Below are 21,178 nucleotides of genomic sequence, written 5' to 3'. Positions count from 1 at the left end.
CCTGGACGGTTATCATAGAGCAGTTGAATCATGCCATCCTGATAGAGGCTGTGTGGGGATGGCATGCTTTGTCCCATGTTTATCAATTCATCAATTAGCTCGATGTACTGTTTAACAGGTGTTTGGTTACAACCAACTTAGTCAAATTAGTTTGAGTCAGTTGTGTGTGACTGCTTAAAATCAGCAATCACAAACCCTATACACGTTGTAAAGAAAGGGGGGGGGGAAGAAAGAACGTATACATAACTCATTTAAGTAGTACCTTTGATTTACAGCATACAGATTGTCAGAACCTGCAAACAGTATAGTAAAAGGCAAGCTACTCCTGTACTTGTAGAGGGACAACAGGAGACCATAGCAAGCACCTGAGGATGCAGGCCAGACTTGTCAATTACAAAAAGAATAAAGGTTGTGGCAACAATTTTGTCAGGAATCTATGTGTGCTAGCAGAGCCATCAGTGAAATAGAACATAAACAAAATGTCTGAAATAGAAAACAGAGGAGGAAATATGTTATTTCTCTGAGATGGAACTGCTTGGAACAGTACAATCTGTAGTTGAACAAGCCCCTGAAAATGATTCCCTGTACTGTCGTACAGTAGGGCAGGCTATTTACTGTCATTTGTTTGACTGACTGCGTATGCATGCACAACGTTGAATATTATATTTCTCAGCTAGTACAGTAAACGATACCCATAATAAGCTGATAACCAGATATTCAGGTTGTATTTAGTCATGAACATGTTCATATTGTTGACTGGCAGATGAATGCACATTGACTATTCCTTACAATAGCCTGTCCTTATAGGCATATACGTAAATATCACAGATATCAATATACACTACTGTACAGTCCTCAAGAAGGGCAGTTTAAAGTTATAACAAAGTGGTATTCATTAGTAATGAATTACTCTGGCCCGACAGCGTGTCGCGTGTTCGAGTCTCGTTTATGACGACCGTGTCTCTCCCTTTTTCCTGTCAGTCTTCACTGTAACTATCAATAAAAGCACAAAAGCCAAAAATAAATCTTAAAGAAGAAAAAAATTATGCGTTGGCTGAGCATCGCATAACGTATATGTGCCACATGAGCCAATATAAGTGGCAGTGAGAAAGAGAGGGGGGAGAGTACTGCGAGGCATACAGCCGCCTCATGTGCCTGCATTTGGCGGTTCTTAAGCTCGCACGGGTATGACTAGTATAATAGCATATAAAGAAAACATGCTTCTCGATTATTCAAAATACCGGTAATAAAAAAAAGGACATCAATAAAATAATCGCTAAGAAGAAAATCAATAGTTGCAGCCCTAGTTTTGTGATTTCAAAGGACCACCAATAATTTTTTTAATGGTTTTGTAATACTTACTACTATCTCTGTTCGTAGAAATTATATAAATGAACGAACAAAAATACAGGCTAATTTAAGCCTGAGATATACCAGGTCAGAATATCGTTTATTGCCATTAACAGATTGACCCTCAATGGTTTGAATTTTCGTATACACTTTTCAGAATAAAATACTGTGCGTAATAAAATGATAATAAAAAAGTGGTAATGATAAAAAATAACATATTAAAAATAGGTTGATTTTGAGTAGAGATACAGAAAAAAATATATACAACAGGTTAATACTGGTACAAAACCAGCTACAGTAGTTAAATTAATTTGAAGGGACTTCAAAGACCCTTAAGAACAGTGATCATGACTCCAAAAGAGGTACCGATGCTTAAAGACCTCAATATGTTACAGCTTGTGCAATCAATTACAGTAACATGAGGGCAATACAATTAACAAAATACCTGAGTTTACAAAATGAGCTGCTAGAATATAAGTGTAATACATAACAAAAATACAAAATGTGCACAATCAATTGAAATTCTTAAAAATAAATCTATGCACCAGTCTTAAGCATTCACAGTTTCAAGTTGGTCTTTACCTCTTCTTTTATACTCAGGCAAACTGACTATCATTGCCCACAAGATTTCAATGTGCATGAGGAACAATTAACAAGGTTAGCAACTCGACTAAACTTGAGTATCAAGCTGTTTTGGGGTTTGAGCCATAGTAACAAGTTACTGTCAAAGTTAACGGTTTTCAAAGGGCTGTCAACAGTTAGCAAAAATAAAAAAAATAAGAACATGCTTAATGGCTTATGGTTATTTTGTATACTTTTTCATGATAAATGTTCCACATTTTGTGGACAATGTTATTTGGTTAAATAATGGGGGAGATGTCATTTGTACAATTGGGCAGGCACAAGAATAGTGGTTTCACACTCACAGCTGGTTGTCCTGAATCTCTGGTAGGTCTAATGCTGCACAAAGAATGGCTTGACTAAAAAGTTAGCCACAGAAAAATGAACCTGTAGCTTGGTTTGGGGCTTGAGTGTCAATTCTGCAAAAATTATGCTCAAATACAGCATAGCACACCGAACAGGTGAACATGTTAAATCGCCTCAATTTTTTTTTTCTGATTTGATGACCTGTACAGATGACACAATTTAGGCTATTATTATTATTAGGCCTACAACCATGTTGAATGTTGCAATTTGAAATGAGCCTTGCCCACTATAAATACCATTCTGATAGGTAGGTAGGTCGGGAGTGTCTTATTGTCAGTATCAGCCGGTAACACGTGAGAGCCAGTCCCAGTTACAATGCGCTAGACACCTGGGAGATGGATTGCTGAGGTGGAGCACCACACCTACCATCAGCAACCAGTACTTCTCGCATGGCTTGCCGCACCCAAGCCGTGCTAATCATATGCTGAGTTGGCGGTGCCCAGGATCGAACCCATGACCTAGTGGTTCAAAGGCGAGAGCTCTACCGACTGAGCTACCTGGACATTCTAATAGATTTTCATTTATATAAACTGAATGGCAGATCGAGTGGCAAAGTGAGTGACAAAGTGAATTTAATGTTGTTTAAAGTCATTAAATGCAATCAAATAGGACTTTTCTGTTTGGATGTATGGGCTCATATGGGGTCAAGGCCAGAAAGTCGTTTTTTTGCAACGCAGTAGGCATTCCTGCATAACTTCCTTAATAACTAGAGCAGACGTAGAATACGCACATCGACGGGCTGGGTGCTGGGCTAAAAGAAACTTAAGTGAATTGGATGGAGCCCGCACACCAAAGGTACTAGCAAGACGTTCTTTATTTAAATACTGACAGTCAGTATTTAAATAAAGAACGTCTTGCTAGTACCTTTGGTGTGCGGGCTCCATCCAATTCACTTAACTTCCTTAATAACCACTATATAACTGGAAAATGATGTCGGCTAACCGGTTGCAAAACTATTCCTTATTCCCATCCCTATTCCAAGCCTGCAGTGGATGACTAGACTATACTATTTATGTTAAATTATTATTACATTGATGTTCAATGTTGGGCAAGTTTACTTTCAAAAATGTTATATAACTTTTGTGTTACAAAAGTATATATAATAGGGCATAATATTGAATGAAAGAGGGTAGATTAAATTAAATAGAGAAGAATGCCACAATAATTACTTACTGATATTAAAATGATATTTTAGCAGCCTAAATATCAATATCATATTGAAACTCAAATGATTCAAGCCGCAGCATAATCTATTTGAAAAAGGTACTGGCAATGTCCGGCATTTTGATATATATTTTTTTAAATAAAAGTCCAAATAGAAAGTACCATTCACTATTTAGACATTGTCATTACATTATGCATGACTTCATTAGAAGCTTAGGATATAAGTAGCAGTTCTTGAAAGTGATATTATTACTGTTACTCATGAAAGTAATATTACATAATGCATTACATTACCCCAACACTGCCGATTGTTCTATTGCACTTTAAGGGCATCATAAACGTAATAATTTATCCATCTCTAATATACAAATACTTTTTGATGTGTAGTCAATGATCAGCAGAATTCCCCAACTCACATTTAACAAATGTTTGCTCAAAGATCATACCCAATACTGATTCTTCTGAAGAGGTGGAGTGGTGGTTCTAATGAGTTGCGAAGAAGCCACCGAGTCGGCATTGCTCCACGACAATGTGGGAATGGATGATTCGAGGGTGCTGAAAACCATGCCCTGATTCGGTGTCAATAATAGCCTTTCCAGGAGCGGGCTGCTTGGGCAACTTGGGCTCAGTGGGGTGACGGTCACTGTAGGAACTGTTGTGCTCCTCTGTGGTTGGCCCTGGTAGGGCTGACTGTTCGGTACGACTGGTGACAGTGGGGGCTTTGGGGTGACCGGTGGTTTCTGCTTCCTCTGCCTGTGGCGTCGAAGCAGGACGACCAGGACGACAAAGATGATCACGAGCAGCAGCAGCGCCAACAGAGGTAAGATGACCAGGAGGGGGTTGGAACTTTTCTGCGGGTATGACTCCACCCGAACCGGCGTGATCCTGTAGGGAATGTCCACCGTCCCGATAGTCGGTCTACCGAGAGTTGTACTGAAAGTGCCCGTCCGGTTAGCGTTACCCCAGCGGCTGTGTCCTTTAAGCTTCTGCTGGCTTTTGTTCGGCCTCTGTGTGACGACGAAGGTTGATGACAAGGCTGGTGAAGCTGTTCCGATTGTGCTTGTCTGGTTCAATGTTTGAAGGAAAGGTGTGGTGGGTGGGATTGGACTCTTTGTGGTGGGGAAAAGTATCGGGTCATACGGCACAACAGTGAAATGGAACACCGCTTTTGCGGGTTGCACATTCTCAGCTTTCAGGACAAACACCAGTGAATCATTTAGCTCTTGAATTCCTGTCATGTTGGCATTGACATCTAAGGTGACTTTTCCCTGCCTCACGTCCTGAAACGAGAATGATTCAACTGGTACAGCATGCATGGACGTTTTCGATTTTGTCCAAACCACTTTCCCATACTTTGGCTGGATAAGTATATCAAAAACAGGATTACTGCCACTTATGTTGGCAAGTTTGGCGGCATTGAAGAAATCAGTGTTTACTTTGACTGGAATCCCATTGGGAATCCTCAAATCTTTGCCAAACTGTATCAAAGGTTTAACCGTAATGTTGAGCACTTGGCCAGATAGGTTGGCTTCTGAAGTGAGTGCAATGAACTCAAAGCTGTCCACGGCAGAGGAGAGGGTCACCATATGGTAGGTCAACCTTCCAGTTTGGAGATCGTCCTGTTCAAACTGTGTGACCTCTTTGTCATCCCTTAACATTTTGCCAAAATCTGGAGGCTTTGTAATCTGGTAGTGAATGGTAGTGTTTCTCCCATTGGAAACCGCGGCCAAGTTGTTTTGGTTTAGTGAAACTGACGTCTCACCTTGCTCAATTATCAAGCCAGTGTTGTTAACCAATGAAATAATGATCTCAGTCACCTCTAGATTAAAGAGTTTGTAAACTGGCTTGTGATGTCCATCAGTAACACTAAAATAAAAAACACCAGAGGCAGGACTTCCATCATGGACGAAGTGCACACTTCCGTTATTAATTTGGGCTTGCGTGAAGGTCACTACAGGTTCATTCATATTCCCTTCCAGGGCCAAGTACCCATTGCTGGGCTTGCTGATCACGGAAAACGCGATGTCATCAGGAGGGTTGTCCAAATCTTCGACCTTGAGGTTCTCAGGCCCGAGGACCGCCGTATCTCCCTGAACGACGCGCAAGCTCGGGGATTTGGTCTTCAGGACAGGCGGCTGGTCATTCACGGGAGTGACGGTGATATTGAACCGCTCCTCTACGACATCGCCGTCCTCACTGGGGCGCTGGGCCGGTTTCCCCTTGGAATTCACCCACGTGTCGAAGACAAAGAAGTCCAGAGTGGTCTCCGAGTTGTCGTGCTTGTAGGTGATGCCGTACTTGTTGACGATGAACTGGGAGAAGTTAGGCTTCTCTCTGGTGAGGTCTCTCTCACCGACCACGATGGCGCCGTGCCGTGGCAGAGACTTGACCTGGAACCAGACCTCGTGGGAGCTCCGCTGAGGCGTCGGCAGCTTGGACATGAGGTTCGAGGCGTCCAGCATCGTTTCATCGATCACGACGCTCTCCCCTTCCGTTACCACGGCACCTGACGTGACATTTTCAAAAACATCAAGGAAAAAAAGGGGGGGGGGGGGGGGTCAGGATGTAGAAGACATTTTTAGAATCTCAGGTAAAAATGGGTTAAATATGAGGGAAAACATTCAGTGGTTATCCACACCTGTGTTTGCTATTAGCAGTGTCTTGCAGTCAGGCCCAGCGTTCTCATAGGAAATGTCTATTTTAAAGGTTTGAGTGTCCAGAGATGCAGGAGGTGATGCCACAGAGAATGTCATAGAGTCCATGGCTGCCCATCCCACTGACTCTATGGGACTTTGAATGTACATCACCTCTTTCTTGTCCACCTGAGGTACACACACAGCAAAAAGAAATGACACAGGGTCATAAATCATTTCAACTAGCAGCGTTGAACACTAACCAAATGACACTGAGCATCGCATTCCTGCCACGCTATCACCACAAATAATTCATATGAAAGTTTCACATGAGACCTTTAGTTAGAAAAGCTCAATTTTAATTATGTGTGTGTATGTCTGTGAACTGCTAATCAGAGTGAAAACACCCCCCCCCCCCCCCTCCATGCCATGTCAACAGAGTTGATTGGAATTTGTTTCAGTGCACTAAAAACAGACATACAAATAGACACAAACATCATGAGAGGGACCAATAAATAAGCATGCAGAACGTTACAATTCATTTCAAATAAATAGCAATTCATCAAGGCTATAACTCTTGAACATACTATGAAAGTATTTCCCCCTGGATTCCTTGAATCATGATGCAACTTTTCTTCATTTGATCACTTTTTGGGTCCAGCACTGCATTTCAAAACTGGGAGGTGCATATTGTTTTCCTCATTTGTGCCTTTCTGGATTTTTTTGTCATTTAGCATTTTCTAGACACACTTTTAGCTAAAAATCTGTACAATTCGGTACACATTATCTCTGGAGTCATGTGATTAAGAACCCTGGGTTGGCAACTCAGCCTGGCAGAGATCTGCGCTAGAGAAGTGCACTTTATAGATTAGATTAATTCGCCTTATTGGCCGTGCAACCAGTCGAGGTGCGTGTAAATAGGTATGCTCTGAAATTACTTTTCAGTTACTCAAGAAATTCTAACCGTTCTAACGTGATGTGTCCATGCCATGCCTTACCATCGACTGTGTAAAGGTGGAGATGTCCAGAGTGGAATTATCAGGCTGTATGGTCACCAGCCTCCCCAGTTTAGGACGACGAATCACACTGAACGTTATCGTGCGGTTGGAGGTGCCGCTGTTGTCATTGCTCACAGCTTGCAAATCTTCCCTTGTGATTGGCGTTGACGAGCCTGCGCATGACGAAGGGGAAGGAGTTGATGGTGGAGAAATGAATGGCATGGTAAAGTAACATCCATGTCATTTCACATTAGCTGTGGGGATCATTTGGCACAAAATATCTGTTGTTAGCAATTTTCTGTAGAAAATAGTCCTCTTCTACTAGTAAAGCAATGGCATTACACACTACTTTAATCAAAATAGTGTAGTAAAATATATAAAACGTCATTAGAGGTCAGTCTCACACGTATAATTTCACATTAACGACAACAACATAGCTGCATGTCTGCCATTGTGCTTATGTATGGCCACATTTGTGTGTGGCTGCTTTGAATTGAGCACTTCACATCTTCCAGCAGCACATTACGCTAAACAATGTCTGGAATAGGCAGGCAAAACCCCTTTGATGTGTGAAAATAAAGTTATACTGCAGACATTTTTATAACAAAACCCAACTACATTTGAGTGTGTTGCATAAAAACCAAACATTAAAATGGATGAGCTCCCTGCGAGCACTGGTCTCACAATGCATTGACAGAGGGGGGAGTAAGGGGGAAACACCTCCATGTATTAATGAAGACAAACAGGAATGAGGTGCTTCTTATTCTGAAGATGAATTTGCGTGTGTTGATAAACGATGGAAACTGGGGATCATTTATCACGTCACACGTTCAATATATGTTTTACATTGCCAATGCATACATGAAACAAGTCACAGGTAATACAGTAATAATGAAAACAAGTGAATAACACAATGAAATGTGATAATCATATGCAGTAGTGAGTGTGACACACACCACACACACACACACCAAAGAGCATAAACTCAACTACTTAAAATTCAAAGTTCTGGCTACCTGCGCTCTGTCTGTCACAGCTTGCCCTTTTATCAAAATAAAGGTTTACAGAAAACACTAATTATGATTTTTTTTGTGATGAAGGTTGAATTGTAGAACATTGTATGTGTGTATTTGTAAAATATGTAGTAAACTTTGCAATATAGTTAGTAATAATGGTTAATGGTACCCATACTGAAAAGGCTCTGCCCCTGTGCTTGACTTGACTAAACCTACACAAGCTTACTTAAATTGTATAGTGAACTTTCTAGCCATCTGTGGAACTGTTCAACGCTGTCTTGAAATACAGTGGAATGGAAAACTTCATGTAAATGCTTACAAGAACACCATGGCAAAGTGCCCAAGCACTTGCCCAAAGTAAGCAACTGGTATAAGATCACAAACGTTTCTCCTATAAGTCTGAATGAGCTCTGAAGAAAATGTCTGTGGAGAATAGATGAGATACTTCAAACAAAAGATAATCTGTAAAAGCTGTCAAATTGATGGATTTTTCTCCCTTTGATTCTTTTGTTATATAAACTAGAATTTCGCGGCCGCTTAGCGGCCGCTCATCCCAGAGTTACGTTGCCGCGCACTATGGGAAGAAGGAAATTGCGGGAGTTGACTCCACATGTAGTAATGGATGGGTTATTAGTTGTTATTATGTGTCCTTATTAGTGTAGTGTAGTCAACACGTTATGGCTCATACACACTGCCCGGTATTTGCTCCGATTATGCTGTCGGGGAGCATTTTTGGCGCTGGCCGACAAAACCGCTGATCTGACGTTAAGCGGTGCCCAAAAGGTAGATCAGGATCTACCAGTATACTGTAGATCACAAAGGCTTTGCAGTGACCACATGACATGGCCCTAAAAATATATATAATTTTAATATAAAAAAAGATTTTTGCATCTGCCGCTTGAGATGACTTGAGATGACTTGATTGATTGACATCAAAAAGGGCCTGTCAGCTCAAACACACAATGCAATACTTGTTGCGTACAATCATCAGTAGCAAAGTGAAATACCAAAAATAAAAACCCTCCATTTCCCCCCCTCTATTTCCCATTCCATGTGCGTTTGTGTTATAGTTCTCTGGCCTCTGTACTACTGCCACCTACCGTCCATTTATTGTATTACACAGTGGGTGAAAGAAACACACCCCTTAAGACTAAACCCCACCCATCAGAGGTGTGGCGTCCAGAGGTACCTTTGACATGACATTGTGTGTGTGTGTGTGTGTGTGTGTGTGTGTGCGCGCGCGTGCGTGCATGCGTGCGTGCGTGTGTGTGTGTGTGTGTGTGTGTGTGTGTTTCGATGTGCAGGGCGTTGCTGAAAATGAGCACCTGTGCTCAGCTACTTCCCTGGGTAAATAAAGAATAATAAAATGAAAGGTACCTTTCAAAACCTATAGAAGTCAGCCTGGTACAGACGAATGGGACACCACTGTATGTAGCCTATGAAAGGCTCCTCAATTACATTTTGTAACTATTTTCAGCAATGGGATGATAGTTTTATTTGGTGGGTATAGCTGGTCGTTTTGAAAGTAGCTCTGAAGTAAAAAAAAGTGTGGGCAGCCCTGGTATAGATGATTATATATATATATATATATATATATATATATATTCATTCCGTGGGTAAAAGTGTGGGCAGCCCTGGTATATATGATTATATATATATATATTCATTCCGTGGGTAAATCCCTGTAGGCTACCCACACATTGGTAGCCTATATTAGCCCAATATTGGCGTTACGCATTTCACTTGAATAATTTCACTTGTGTGCGCACGTGCGCGTGCGGAGAAAGACAGTTATTTCATGAAACTCAAGTTTATAACGTCCTGTCTCGCTGCCGCCGTGTATAGGCTGCGCGGCTATTCCTGTGTGTGTGTGTGCGTGCGTGGCGAGAGAGAGAGAGAGAGATCGTGGCTTCCAGGCGTGCGTGTGCGTGTGTGTGTGTGCGCAATCAAATGTACTCGGCAGTATGGCTGGCAGGCGAAATGGCAAATTCGAACGGTGTAATTGTAATAGTTTGGTACAAAGCAAAAAGTGTCAAAGAACAATGTTGATGTAACTAAGAGATTCGCTGAGAGAGCGATATTTTATTTACAGAGATTTAGAAGGAATAAGGAAAATCGTGAGGCGAAAGTTCCTCTCCTTCCTCGTTTTTTTCTCCTGCGGAGTCCGGACAGTGGACAGAACTGTCATGGAGACTCGGAGATCAGAGCGGCTGAGAGGCAGAGCTAGTAGCCAATTAAAAGACGGAGTAGTAGTTGCCAGGTTCGCGAATTGTAAGCGAGTCGTAGTGTGTGTTGAATGGCATTTGAAGGGCATTTGTGGGCTTGTGAATGAATTTTGTGAAATGAAAATGAAAATGAAAAATGTAATTTGTGCTCACTTGCATAGACCTGGCGAATTTAGCGTGGTGAAAGGGCAACAGTGTTCCGGGGGTGTCGGTGCTTGGGGCGATAATGTTTGTAGTAAACAAATGCATTGACGCCGTGAGTGTGGACAGGAGGCATCTTTGGTGGCACTGCAATGAACATTTGTTGGCGGGTGGTGTTGAGTGTGGTCGATGGGCGCGATAGGAGGAGATAGCGTTGCAACACTGCGAAGGGTAACTGTGTGACGTCACTGCCCGTGTGAGTGTGTGTGAGTGTAGTGTGTAAGATGGTGTTGTGGGTGTTGCAATAGCGACGTAGCTGTTGTGGCTTTGGGTTTCTTGCCATGTGTTGGGTACAAGTAACAACAAACAGGATCTCCCAGTCCAACTACAGGGAGACAACCTCAAAGAGACTGACCGCTTCACATATCTCGGGAGCATACTGGGCAAGGATGGTGGATCAGACGATGACATCAAAAGCAGAATAAACAAGGCCAGACACGTTTTCACCACACTACGACCCATCTGGAACGCCAAGGCACTGTCCCTCCATAATAAAATCAGAATATTTAACACCAACGTCAAGTCAGTTCTCCTCTATGGATCAGAGACATGGAGAGTGACAAACACTACCACCAACAAACTCCAGACATTTGTCAACAGGTGCTTAAGGCGCATTCTGAACATCAGGTGGCCTGATAAAATATCAAATGCCAGCCTGTTGGAGAAAACCAACCAAAGCGCCATCAGCCAGGATGTGAAGAAGAGAAAGTGGGGGTGGATTGGACATACCCTCCGAAAACCTACTGACAACATCACTAGGCAAGCACTGGACTGGAACCCACAGGGCAAAAGAAAAGTGGGGAGGCCAAAACAGACCTGGAGAAGATCAGTGGAGAGTGAGGCAAAGTCGACCGGATTATCGTGGGCCCAGCTGAAGAAAACTGCTCAAAACAGAGTCCGATGGCGGGGTGTGATTGCGGCCCTATGCTCCACTTAGGAGCCTACAGGAATAAGTCAAGTAAGTCAAGTTGGGTACAAGTTCTCACTTGTTAATATAGATGATTACGAATGTACTTGTTTCGCTTTATCAGTAACTAGACTGGTGCCCGGCTGTACAGCACAGTCAGTAACGATGGAAGTTCCTCTTCCACAAAGTTGGAGATCCCTTTTATGCCCATATATGAAGATTTCTGTATCTGTCTCTCTATGTCCATTTATTCCTATGGAGTTCTGTGTCAGGCATGTCCAAATATGGAGTGTTGTGATGTCAGAACAGGCCAGCTCCATATGGACATTGGGCAGGGGCCCTGTCCAGAGCCCGGGCAGAGGCCTTTTGTGGCGGTTCTGGACAACCGTGGGTCAGACGGATTGACACCGGGCTCCCTGTGGGGGTGTGGAACGTGTGTGTCGAATTTCAGTGGGGCGAACGGTTCTCGAGTTACGTGCATTACAGACGTACACACGTACGTACAGTACATGGTACATTTATAGATAGAGCACCAAAGTCTGACGTCAATATCGCTAGAGGGCGCTAAGTCCACGGGTTTGTGTATTTATTTATTTGTATTATATTCCCCATACAGTTCATATAAGAACTGTGTTTGAAAAATAAACAAATCTTCCTGGAGGTTTCACTCATATGGATATGAAGAATCAACTGTCTGAGAGAAAACGCTAATGTTACTGCTGTTAGTTGGAGCATGCCGGTAGGCCAGTAAGGAGGGAGTTAAAATAGTCAAGTTTTGATATGACTGTTGTCTGGATAAGGAGCTAGGCTGACTCCTGAGTGAGGAACGGTCTAATTCGGTGTATGTTATAGAGTGTAAACCAACAGGATCGAGTGAAAGCTGTAATGTGTGCTTTGAACGAGAGCTGACCAAGGTTTTTTTGTTGTTGGGGCCGAAGTTATCAAAGTGTTGTCTATGGAGTTAGCTCCCGCATGGGGCAGGACTTAGCTAAATCTGTATCTTAAAACGATACAGAGACACCTCCCCGACAATATCGCAGAGACAGCTTGTTTATTTTAAGTAAGTATATGTATGCTACCAGAATTTTTATTGGAATAAACAAGCTTCCTCATTTGTGCTTCCTCGTTTGGGCTAACGTTTCTTTTTTCTCCACAAGGCCCCTAAAATCTGTGGTAAATAGCAAATGCTTCTATCCCGGTGAAAATGTGAAGGCATTCCCCTTCCCTTCTTCACCCTTCTCCTCTCTAGCATCAAAGCCACTCATTGTCAAAAGCCTCCCGTGCCACCAACCTCTGTTCCCTGCCAGGCACACTGGTGCAGAGGGAAAAGAAAGCTGCCACTCAGTTGCAAGTCTTCAAGCACCCACTCATCCAGTGACTGGAAACAGTGGATCGTGCCAGTTGGCTGTTTGCAGGCCTCGCTATCTAACTCACAAACCAGCCAACATGAAGACAGACCAAAAAAAATGTTATTTTTAGACCCCAAGTTTTTTTAAAGGGGAAATGACTAAGTTCCCTAAATAAAGCAATGACTGCAGCTTGTGATGCACTAGTCTGGGAGTTGGGTGAAGTCATATTTTGGAACTACGGTAAGTGTTCCAGTTAAAAGTTCCAAATGATTTTTCAAGCCTTAATAGACAGTCAGGTTATGTTTCCTTGCAGCATGGAGCAAATGCATTTGTCAGACTAGCACAGGGAAAGAAAAAGCTAGACATAGTTTAGTTTATTTCGGACCTTTCTTAACAAGCATGTATAACAAATTACAATACATTATACAAGACACTTGAGTGGCCCGAAAAGGTATAGGCTAAAGCTAAAAGCTTATAATTGCCTACCCCAGGCGCGGACTGGCACAGAAAATCAGCCCTGGCATTTGTGGTATTCACCGGCCCAAAGACGCCAATATGTCCTTTTTATTACTTTTACACACACACCTCTATGTGGTGTAATCTTGGAGAGAACTAAAACAACAGTGATAAAATAAAGAAAGAAGAGGTTTTACCTGGAAACACTTTGAGAGGATGATTGCTCTCCAGGCTGAGGACCAATGCACTGGCAGTGATGCTGAAGATCTGCCTGGGGGTAAAGTTGATCCCATCGTTAACCTGGAAGTTGAACCCTCCAGACATGGCTCCTTTGTGAGGAAAAAAAAACAAAAAAGGGTGGGTAGACTTCCCTTGTAAGCATATTAAAACTGTAGGTTAATGCTACCTGCTATACTAGTTATACTTCATAGCCGCAATATGCAATACTATATTTTGGGTTTAATCTAGAGTTGCATTAGACGCCTTATCAGACAACGTCACAATGATAAGCACGCGCGCAGGCCGGGCACCACATGAACCCCACCTCTCGTAAGATGCAATGGAAAAATTCGAACTGCACTCAAGTGTAAAAATGCACCATCAAACTTTCAGATGCTGTTTTTCTCCCAGTGTGGAGGAAGAATGCTTAGGATTTTTATTGTGATCGCTCGTCCTTGAAATATAATAATCCTTGATTTCTGTTGTGTATGAACAATAATAGCAATTCAAAGCAGTTGTCCTCAAAACCACACCTGCAGTCACTGTCATAAGAACGCAGGGAGCGCTCACGATCACGGCAGCAGAGCCTGCTGGTGCACGCACAGCTGCAGCCCATCAAGTATAATTTATGTTCCGCCCATAGAGTTATAATATAGCTAGAGACCGGATGAGGAGCGACAGCCACCCCCCCCCCCCCCCCCCCCCCGGCTATTAAATTCAATGGAAGTTGCTCAGTGGCGTTTTGAAGGCCCCCCTCAAGCGTTGATATGATTGGTTGGCTCCTCGCGTTGTTCTTGTGGTACCTCTACGTCACGTCCTACATCACAAATGCATGCATGAATTTAACCTGGGCCCAGTGGCGCGCTCTCTTGCTCGTGCCTGCAGTTCGAGGGAGCGACAACGCAAGCATATTTACATGGAATTTCCTGCCTGTGAAATTGTCACGCGCGTGCTCATTTTTTGCACACGCCTGCGACTGACTATAGACCTGGATTCTGTCGAGCTTTTTTTTTTTGCCTCTTGAGCAGACCTGTCGTTGATCCAGGCGTCTGTGTTAATCGATGCTCGTCTGAATGTACCTTAATACTGTTGTGCAATGAAGTATAAATGGTGATCATTTGGTAGTGTTTGGTAGTGCTCGTCGAAGTCACTGAACGGCACTGCGTACCACCAGTTTGCAGGAGGCAGAAGGCGACGCGTTAATGAAAACGACGCTCATAACATGTCTACGGTTGATTTTTATGAAATAAACGCTTTGCAGATTGAAAGAGGATCATTCAAACTTGAGTTTAACATTGTTTAATACAAGCAGATCAGAAATTTTCGATTTGGCTGTCAAGGTTATTGCAACTCTAGATTCAATCCATTATAAGAAAATCTAGTGTTGCAAATTGCGGCTAGTTACTTCATATAACAAACTTTTTTCTTTGCATTCTAAATTAAACAAGCCGTTGTAAGTCACTGTGGATAAATTGTAAATATACAAGTTTCTAACCGCTACTGTGTATGATTGTTGCAAGGCTATTTTTGTGAGGTCTTCTATTTGCATCTTACTTGGGTGAAACAAACAGCGGTGTGCTTTCTGCAACACAGATACAACTAGAAAAAGTGCCCTTCTGGGCACAGGTCTCCACCAGGATTTCTTCCTCAGCCTAGTGGGAATATGCGTGCAGTTTCATGGCAATCGGACGCTGCGTTGAGGAGTTGTGGCGATTTGTACAAAGCGGGCTACTCCTGAAAACTGTAGGAGCCAATCGTGGCCAATCAGGATGGAATATGAGAAATCAAACAAACCTGTCTTGATCACATGACTATGGAGATCATGTGTACCGATTTGCGTGAAATTTGGATAAAATCTGAAGGAGTAATAATAGAAAATGTGTTTTACATATGTCGGCCTCCTGGTGGCGCTATAAAGAGCAGATGTGAAAAATTCCAGGCAAAGGTTTTTCCTTGGCCTCTAGGGAGTTGGCATACAAAGTTATCCACAGATCTGTGCAGTTAGAGGTAAAAACACTTTTCGGCCAGTTATAGCGCCACCTTGAGGCTGAGTTGAAATTGTTCATGTGGCATTTCGTCCTCGGTCTAGTGGGAATGTGGGTGCACAATTTCATGGAAATCACGCGATGTGTTCATGATTTGCAGCATTTTGTTTGAAACTGAGCACTCCTGTGAACTTTGGAAGCCAATCTTAACCAATCAGGATGGAGTCTGAGAAATCTGAAAGACCGGTTTCGTTGAATGGCTCTAGAGAGACTCTGTACCAATTTGCGTGATGTTTGGACAAAATCTGTAGGTGTACTGTGCAAAAACTTGTTTTGCACAAAGCGGCCTCCTGGTGGCGCTATAACAGGCCGTTCTGGAAAGTTTGGGGCAGAGGTTCATCGTTGGCATCCAGGGAGTGTGTGTGCAAAATTTGGCATCGACCGGGTTAACGGTGGCCGAGATTAGCTGCTCACGGACACACGGACGGACACACGGACGGACGGAGTGCAAAACATACTCTCCCCCCATGCCTTCGGCCTGGTGGAGACAATAAGTGTGTTAGCTGCTGATACTCTGCCTTCACATCTAGATTTTCTAAATCAAGACGAGACGATCAGAGCAATCCGTCACATAAAGCTTGAACAATCAAATCCGAATGTTACGTTTTGTGAAGATTCTAGGCTTGGGTGTGTGTAATGGCAGAAAGCAATGTGTGAAAGACATATCCTTTTCCGTAAGGGAACCTTTGATGATGGTACATGTTGAGGCAAAGCTGAAGCAGATTAACATCAGAACAGTAAGCAGAAGTCTATTTAAGGCCAACACCATCAAATGTTTGCAGAGCCTATCTGGCATAATAACTCAACAGCGCCAGGCTATTAAACACCTCAACCTAACATTTATTCCTACTGGGATCAACAAGTAATTTAGGCACATTGCTAGACGACATAGTACATCATAGTCTATCAAGTTCAGAAATGGACACACTTGTGCAAGTTCAACACTTCTTTGCAAATCTAAACAGCACGCTCTAGTGGAGTCAAGAGGAACAACTAATCACAACAGATGTACAATATTTTCCCCAACATGTGTGTGTGTGTGTGTGTGTGTGTGTGCGTGTGTGTGTGTGTGTGTGTGTGAGAGACGCGTGTGTGCGACTGTGCGTGCGTGCGAACCAGCAACGGGGAGACAGTCGTTACCTTTGTGAACAAACAGCAGCTGTCCCTGGTCTATATGAGCCTGTGTGAAGTTGAGCAGTGGCTTCATGGGGGCACTCTTCAGGGCCAGGTGGCCATTACTGGGTGGAGTCACCATGAAGTACAGCTCCTCTGGTGGAGTGTCCAAGTCCTGAATACTCAGATCCTCAGGTCTGATCTCCGTCACAGAAGCCACCCATACCTGAACACAAAAAGGGACCATTCATAATCCACCATATAAAGTGGATTATGGATTATAAATTATATTATAAACAAACTAAAAGCCTCCTGGTCTGGAGGGTTTATGTATGGCCCGTTATTGATAGTAGCCTAGTATGTATTTGAGTGTTTAAGCCTGACAAAGGAAGGTGTCTGAGTTTATGACTCACTAAATTGTTGCAATTTAGCAGGAACTCATCATTTAATCATACACTTGTTGGCTGGCACCTCATCAAGTCAGTTGTGCCCTTCCCTTATTGTCACATTTGTATTCGACAGTTTCACACATATTTCGAAACTGTGAATCACAGTTTTTATCTGGTTTGTATGGATGGAACAGAGTAGTGACAGAAACAGATGCCCCTCAATAATCCTTCCCATAGACTCCCGCACAGCTCTACGTGAATTATCTTTCTTGATGGAAATACATATTAAATGCAAAGCGTAATGGGACAGCCTGGTCTCAACAAAATAAATACCACAAAGATAACTAGGAAAGATGCAGATAAATGCTCACTGATCTGCATCAAAAGGTTAACCTGAAGGAAATGCATCTGGCTCCATCTCTCTTTAGGCATCATACTCAAACACATGGACACATCACACTGCACATGACGTGACTAAATATAGCCGTGCATTTGCAAACGAGACGCGGACACACCACACTGTACATGACAAGATGCTGTGCACTGTAAACGACAAGATGCGGACGCAGCAACGCCGAGACAATTATGGCTTCCTCCCAAGTATGTCCAAAAGCCTCGAGGCGAGCGCGTCTGTCTAGCTTGTCCAGTGGAATCGACACAAAGAACACAGGGAGCACTGAATCGTAAAGTGGTAGACATCAAATGACACGCTCCTGTAGTCGGTCACAGGACGGTCACATAGACACATTCTCATATTAACCCCTTGGAACACTAGCGTCACTATTCAGGGCATGGCATACGTAATAGGCAATCATTCTGCACAAATACCAGATCTACAAGTTCACAATGCCTCGTGATGCAATGTGTTGTGAGCTGGTAGATAGGTAGTATTTTCCGCAAAGAAATTTGTTGTAGAGGGGGGGGAAAAAAAGTCAGTAAAGTATTGTGGTTTAAGACAAGTGATTAAGATGAATGATGAAGTTATCTGCTGTGCCTGTATCTCCATTTCCTTTACAAAAAAAACCTGAATCCGCTTACATCACAATTACATCAAACCTCAAGCAACACGCTTTCTTCCGAATGCATCACAAGTCAAACTAATTAGCATTGACTTCATATGACTTCACTGCATGGCGTCCTTCATCCATTAGCACCCGGCCAGTCGGCCACCCACAATCCTCCACCGTGCACATGGGAGAACAAACATCTTTAAGTGCTTGTGTGGTTGTGTGTACAACAAATGCAGGCATCGCACGATGGTCAAAGCTGTGCGTCAGCTGTGTCTGTGTGTCAGCATACACAGTAAAACCCTGTCAATAAAACCACTTGTAACGCACACATGGACCAATTGAGGGTCCATTGGCTTACATTCTTACTCAACCAGAGTTAGAGTAACACTGTGGATTTTACTGTGTGTGTGTGTTCTGTCTGGGTTCCTATATGACTACACCTCTGGTAATCAGTCTCTTCACGGGACATCCCAACGGTATAACTCAGACAAACAGGGTGACTCATCCATTTCAAAGTAAAAGAAAAACACATAAGATCCATTTCCACAGCTCATTAAGACTCCCTTTCAATTCTCATAACACTGCAGGGCCCTATACTGGTCATCCGGTACAGGGTGATATATATGTGCACAGAAATGAAGAGCACAGCGCAGTCAGCATGTCAATATGATAGGACATACACAGTGAAATCCTCAGTCTTGATTAAACTCGAGTGTACCATTGTAACCAAGTGGACGGGTCCATTTGGTTACATTTGTACATACACATACAAAAATATGTTGACTTGACTACAATATATTGTATGTATTTCCTGCTCAGTGTATTCTATCGCGTGGTGTGCGCCGGAGAGGAAGCACCCTGTGACCACAAATCACAGAGAAGCCATTATGTCCATCTGGTCTATATTTCATAATTTATCATAAGAACAGCAAAGGATATGCGTCTCTCAATTAACACTTGGAATATCAATGTAATTGTATGAAAACTATTTTACGTAATCAAACAGTAAATTAAGATGTGATTTGTTGCAACTGAGAATGAAAAGAAAGTAAAGAAATAACAAAGAAGAAAGGATGCAATACAAAAGGTGTGGTGGTAGAGAGCCACCTTGTGGACAGTTTCCTAGGGACAAGTCAACTTGTGTCCCTAGTCAAAACAATAAGAGCTTAAACATTAACTACCTCACTGGTCTATCATCTTTCCTTATGAGAAGACATATTGAGGATGCTTACAGATAATTCAATTTAGAAAATGCTTGAAAGCCAAACCTGTACGTTTTGGAGTTGGTTTTCTTATCCGAGTATAAATTGTTCGCTGAGCACCCATGGCCAAATAAGGCAAGCAGAGGAAGCGCACCTGCTCCACTTCTAGATGTATCAAACCAAGTTAGGATTTAGTATTACAGTCAAGTTAAGTGTACACGGCTCTCCTCTTCAGAACAGCCCTATGGTATGTGGGTGCCCAAAGGCCTTTGGTAAAACATGCTTCAAAGTAGTGCTCTGTACTTCAGCCTCTCTAATAGTTTAGGACTTCCATATCTCTCTCTCTCAGCCACTCTAATAGTTTAGGCCTTCCATATATCTCTCTCTCTCAGCCATTCTAATAGATTAGGCCTTCCATGTCTCTCTCTCTCTCTCTCTCTGTGTCTCTCTCTCCCTCTCTAGCAGACATTTGAATATGCAATGTGCTAACCAAAAGTGAACAACTACAACATCTTATATATGGATCAAATCTTGAGAATTGGCTGTATGAAAACTCTCCTCCAGCTAAATTAAATATATGCGGCTGCATATTTATAGACATGACAAGAACTATTCATAGTCAATGCTAAGGACAATGTAAATTGTAAGCAAATGCAATAGTATTCTGTTAATGACGTGGAATGCATTGGTGGTAAATTAACCCTTTCACCACAAATGTCATTCAATCATTGTTATTTATAGACCACCATTCCTGTTGTAATGGTGCTCATAATTTTAATCCCTCCAGTGTTTCAGACACGGTCCCATATACCGTTCTAGGTTTTGACTATGTTTTGTAAATAATAGTGAGGAGAGACAGAAAATAGAGATCAGACAACTGCAAAGGAGGCCACAAGGTCATGAGTGTGCTATTTCCAAGATATATCAGCAGGTCACTCAACCACAGATCTATGAGTATATGGAATTCAAGCAAATGCGTCTATATTTTCAGTAGTATCAACTTAAGTGTCCATATATAGAAATGTATTTGAACCCTTTTTTGTTCCATAAGAAGCATGACACTGTAACTAAGTAACTTCCAGACAACTCCATACAAACCAGTATACATTAAATGCGCCATTTAACAGACCGCCCAAAAGTGATAAATTAACCATTAATGCTTTGTCTCCTCCCTGTGATTATGTGAAGCAGGCTGGGGCCTCTCACAATTATTTTCATGTCTGTTCTGCATTGCCAGACCCACTGAATCCTCCTCCGCATAGCTAACATACTTTACCCCAGCTAGTCAGCCGTGGCAATTTAGAGATCTACCCACATGAAGCTAGTCTGACACGAAGCCATGGGGCCAGAAGCAAAATAGCCTGTGGTTTAAATATAGGCCAGCATCGCATACTCACCCTGAGGACCCTGTTGGCAATAATAACAGGAGGTTCATCATTGACGGCTGTAACTTGGATGAACAATGTCCTCGCCAGGCTCTGCTTTCTCAGGCCGGTGTCATTGGCCACAACAGTGAAGTTGTCATCCAAGGTCTCACTGCTGTCGTGGACATAGTAAATAAACTCATGCTCCACCTGCGATTGTGAAATTAGGTGAAAATGATTAGGACCTGACAGAGAAGTAATGCATTGCAGATCAGAAATCCACCCATACAGGGTTCCCATACATTTTTACCAATGTATTTCTAAAACCTTTCCAAAACCTTTCCAGAATATTTAAACCAATTTCCAGACCTATATAACAATAATTCAGAGCAATACTGACTCTCTTACTTCTATGTGCAATGCGCCAAAAGACAGGCAGTGTAGCAAGAATAAAGCATAGAATATATAATGGTATAATTACATTCCAAATGTAGTGCCAAATCTTTGACACACCACCTATCCTAGGGCGGATCACGCTGCAGCATGTTAG

The 21,178-nt window shown here is 42.6% G+C and overlaps 1 protein-coding gene across 1 annotated transcript in view; it reads right to left on the bottom strand.

Annotated features, from left to right (window-relative positions):
* Window positions 1-3,251: 3,251 nt before the first annotated feature.
* Window positions 3,252-21,178, bottom strand: part of cspg4ba (chondroitin sulfate proteoglycan 4ba) — a 30,256-nt gene continuing 12,329 nt past the window's right edge. The window contains exons 5-10 of the mRNA XM_083785027.1: window positions 20,662-20,838; window positions 16,691-16,889; window positions 13,484-13,615; window positions 7,133-7,305; window positions 6,140-6,323; window positions 3,252-6,007 (exon numbers count right to left, since the gene is read on the bottom strand). Of these exons, the coding sequence (XP_083641153.1) occupies window positions 3,942-6,007; window positions 6,140-6,323; window positions 7,133-7,305; window positions 13,484-13,615; window positions 16,691-16,889; window positions 20,662-20,838 (2,931 nt within the window). The 3' untranslated portion in view covers window positions 3,252-3,941. The remainder of the gene's footprint in view (window positions 6,008-6,139; window positions 6,324-7,132; window positions 7,306-13,483; window positions 13,616-16,690; window positions 16,890-20,661; window positions 20,839-21,178) is intronic.

This window comes from Protomyctophum parallelum, assembly GCF_964188405.1.
Source record: "Protomyctophum parallelum genome assembly, chromosome: 15".
Classification (NCBI taxonomy): Eukaryota; Metazoa; Chordata; class Actinopteri; order Myctophiformes; family Myctophidae; genus Protomyctophum; species Protomyctophum parallelum.
The sequence above is the reverse complement of the archived record's forward strand: the minus strand, read 5'-3'. Positions and strand labels throughout refer to the sequence as shown.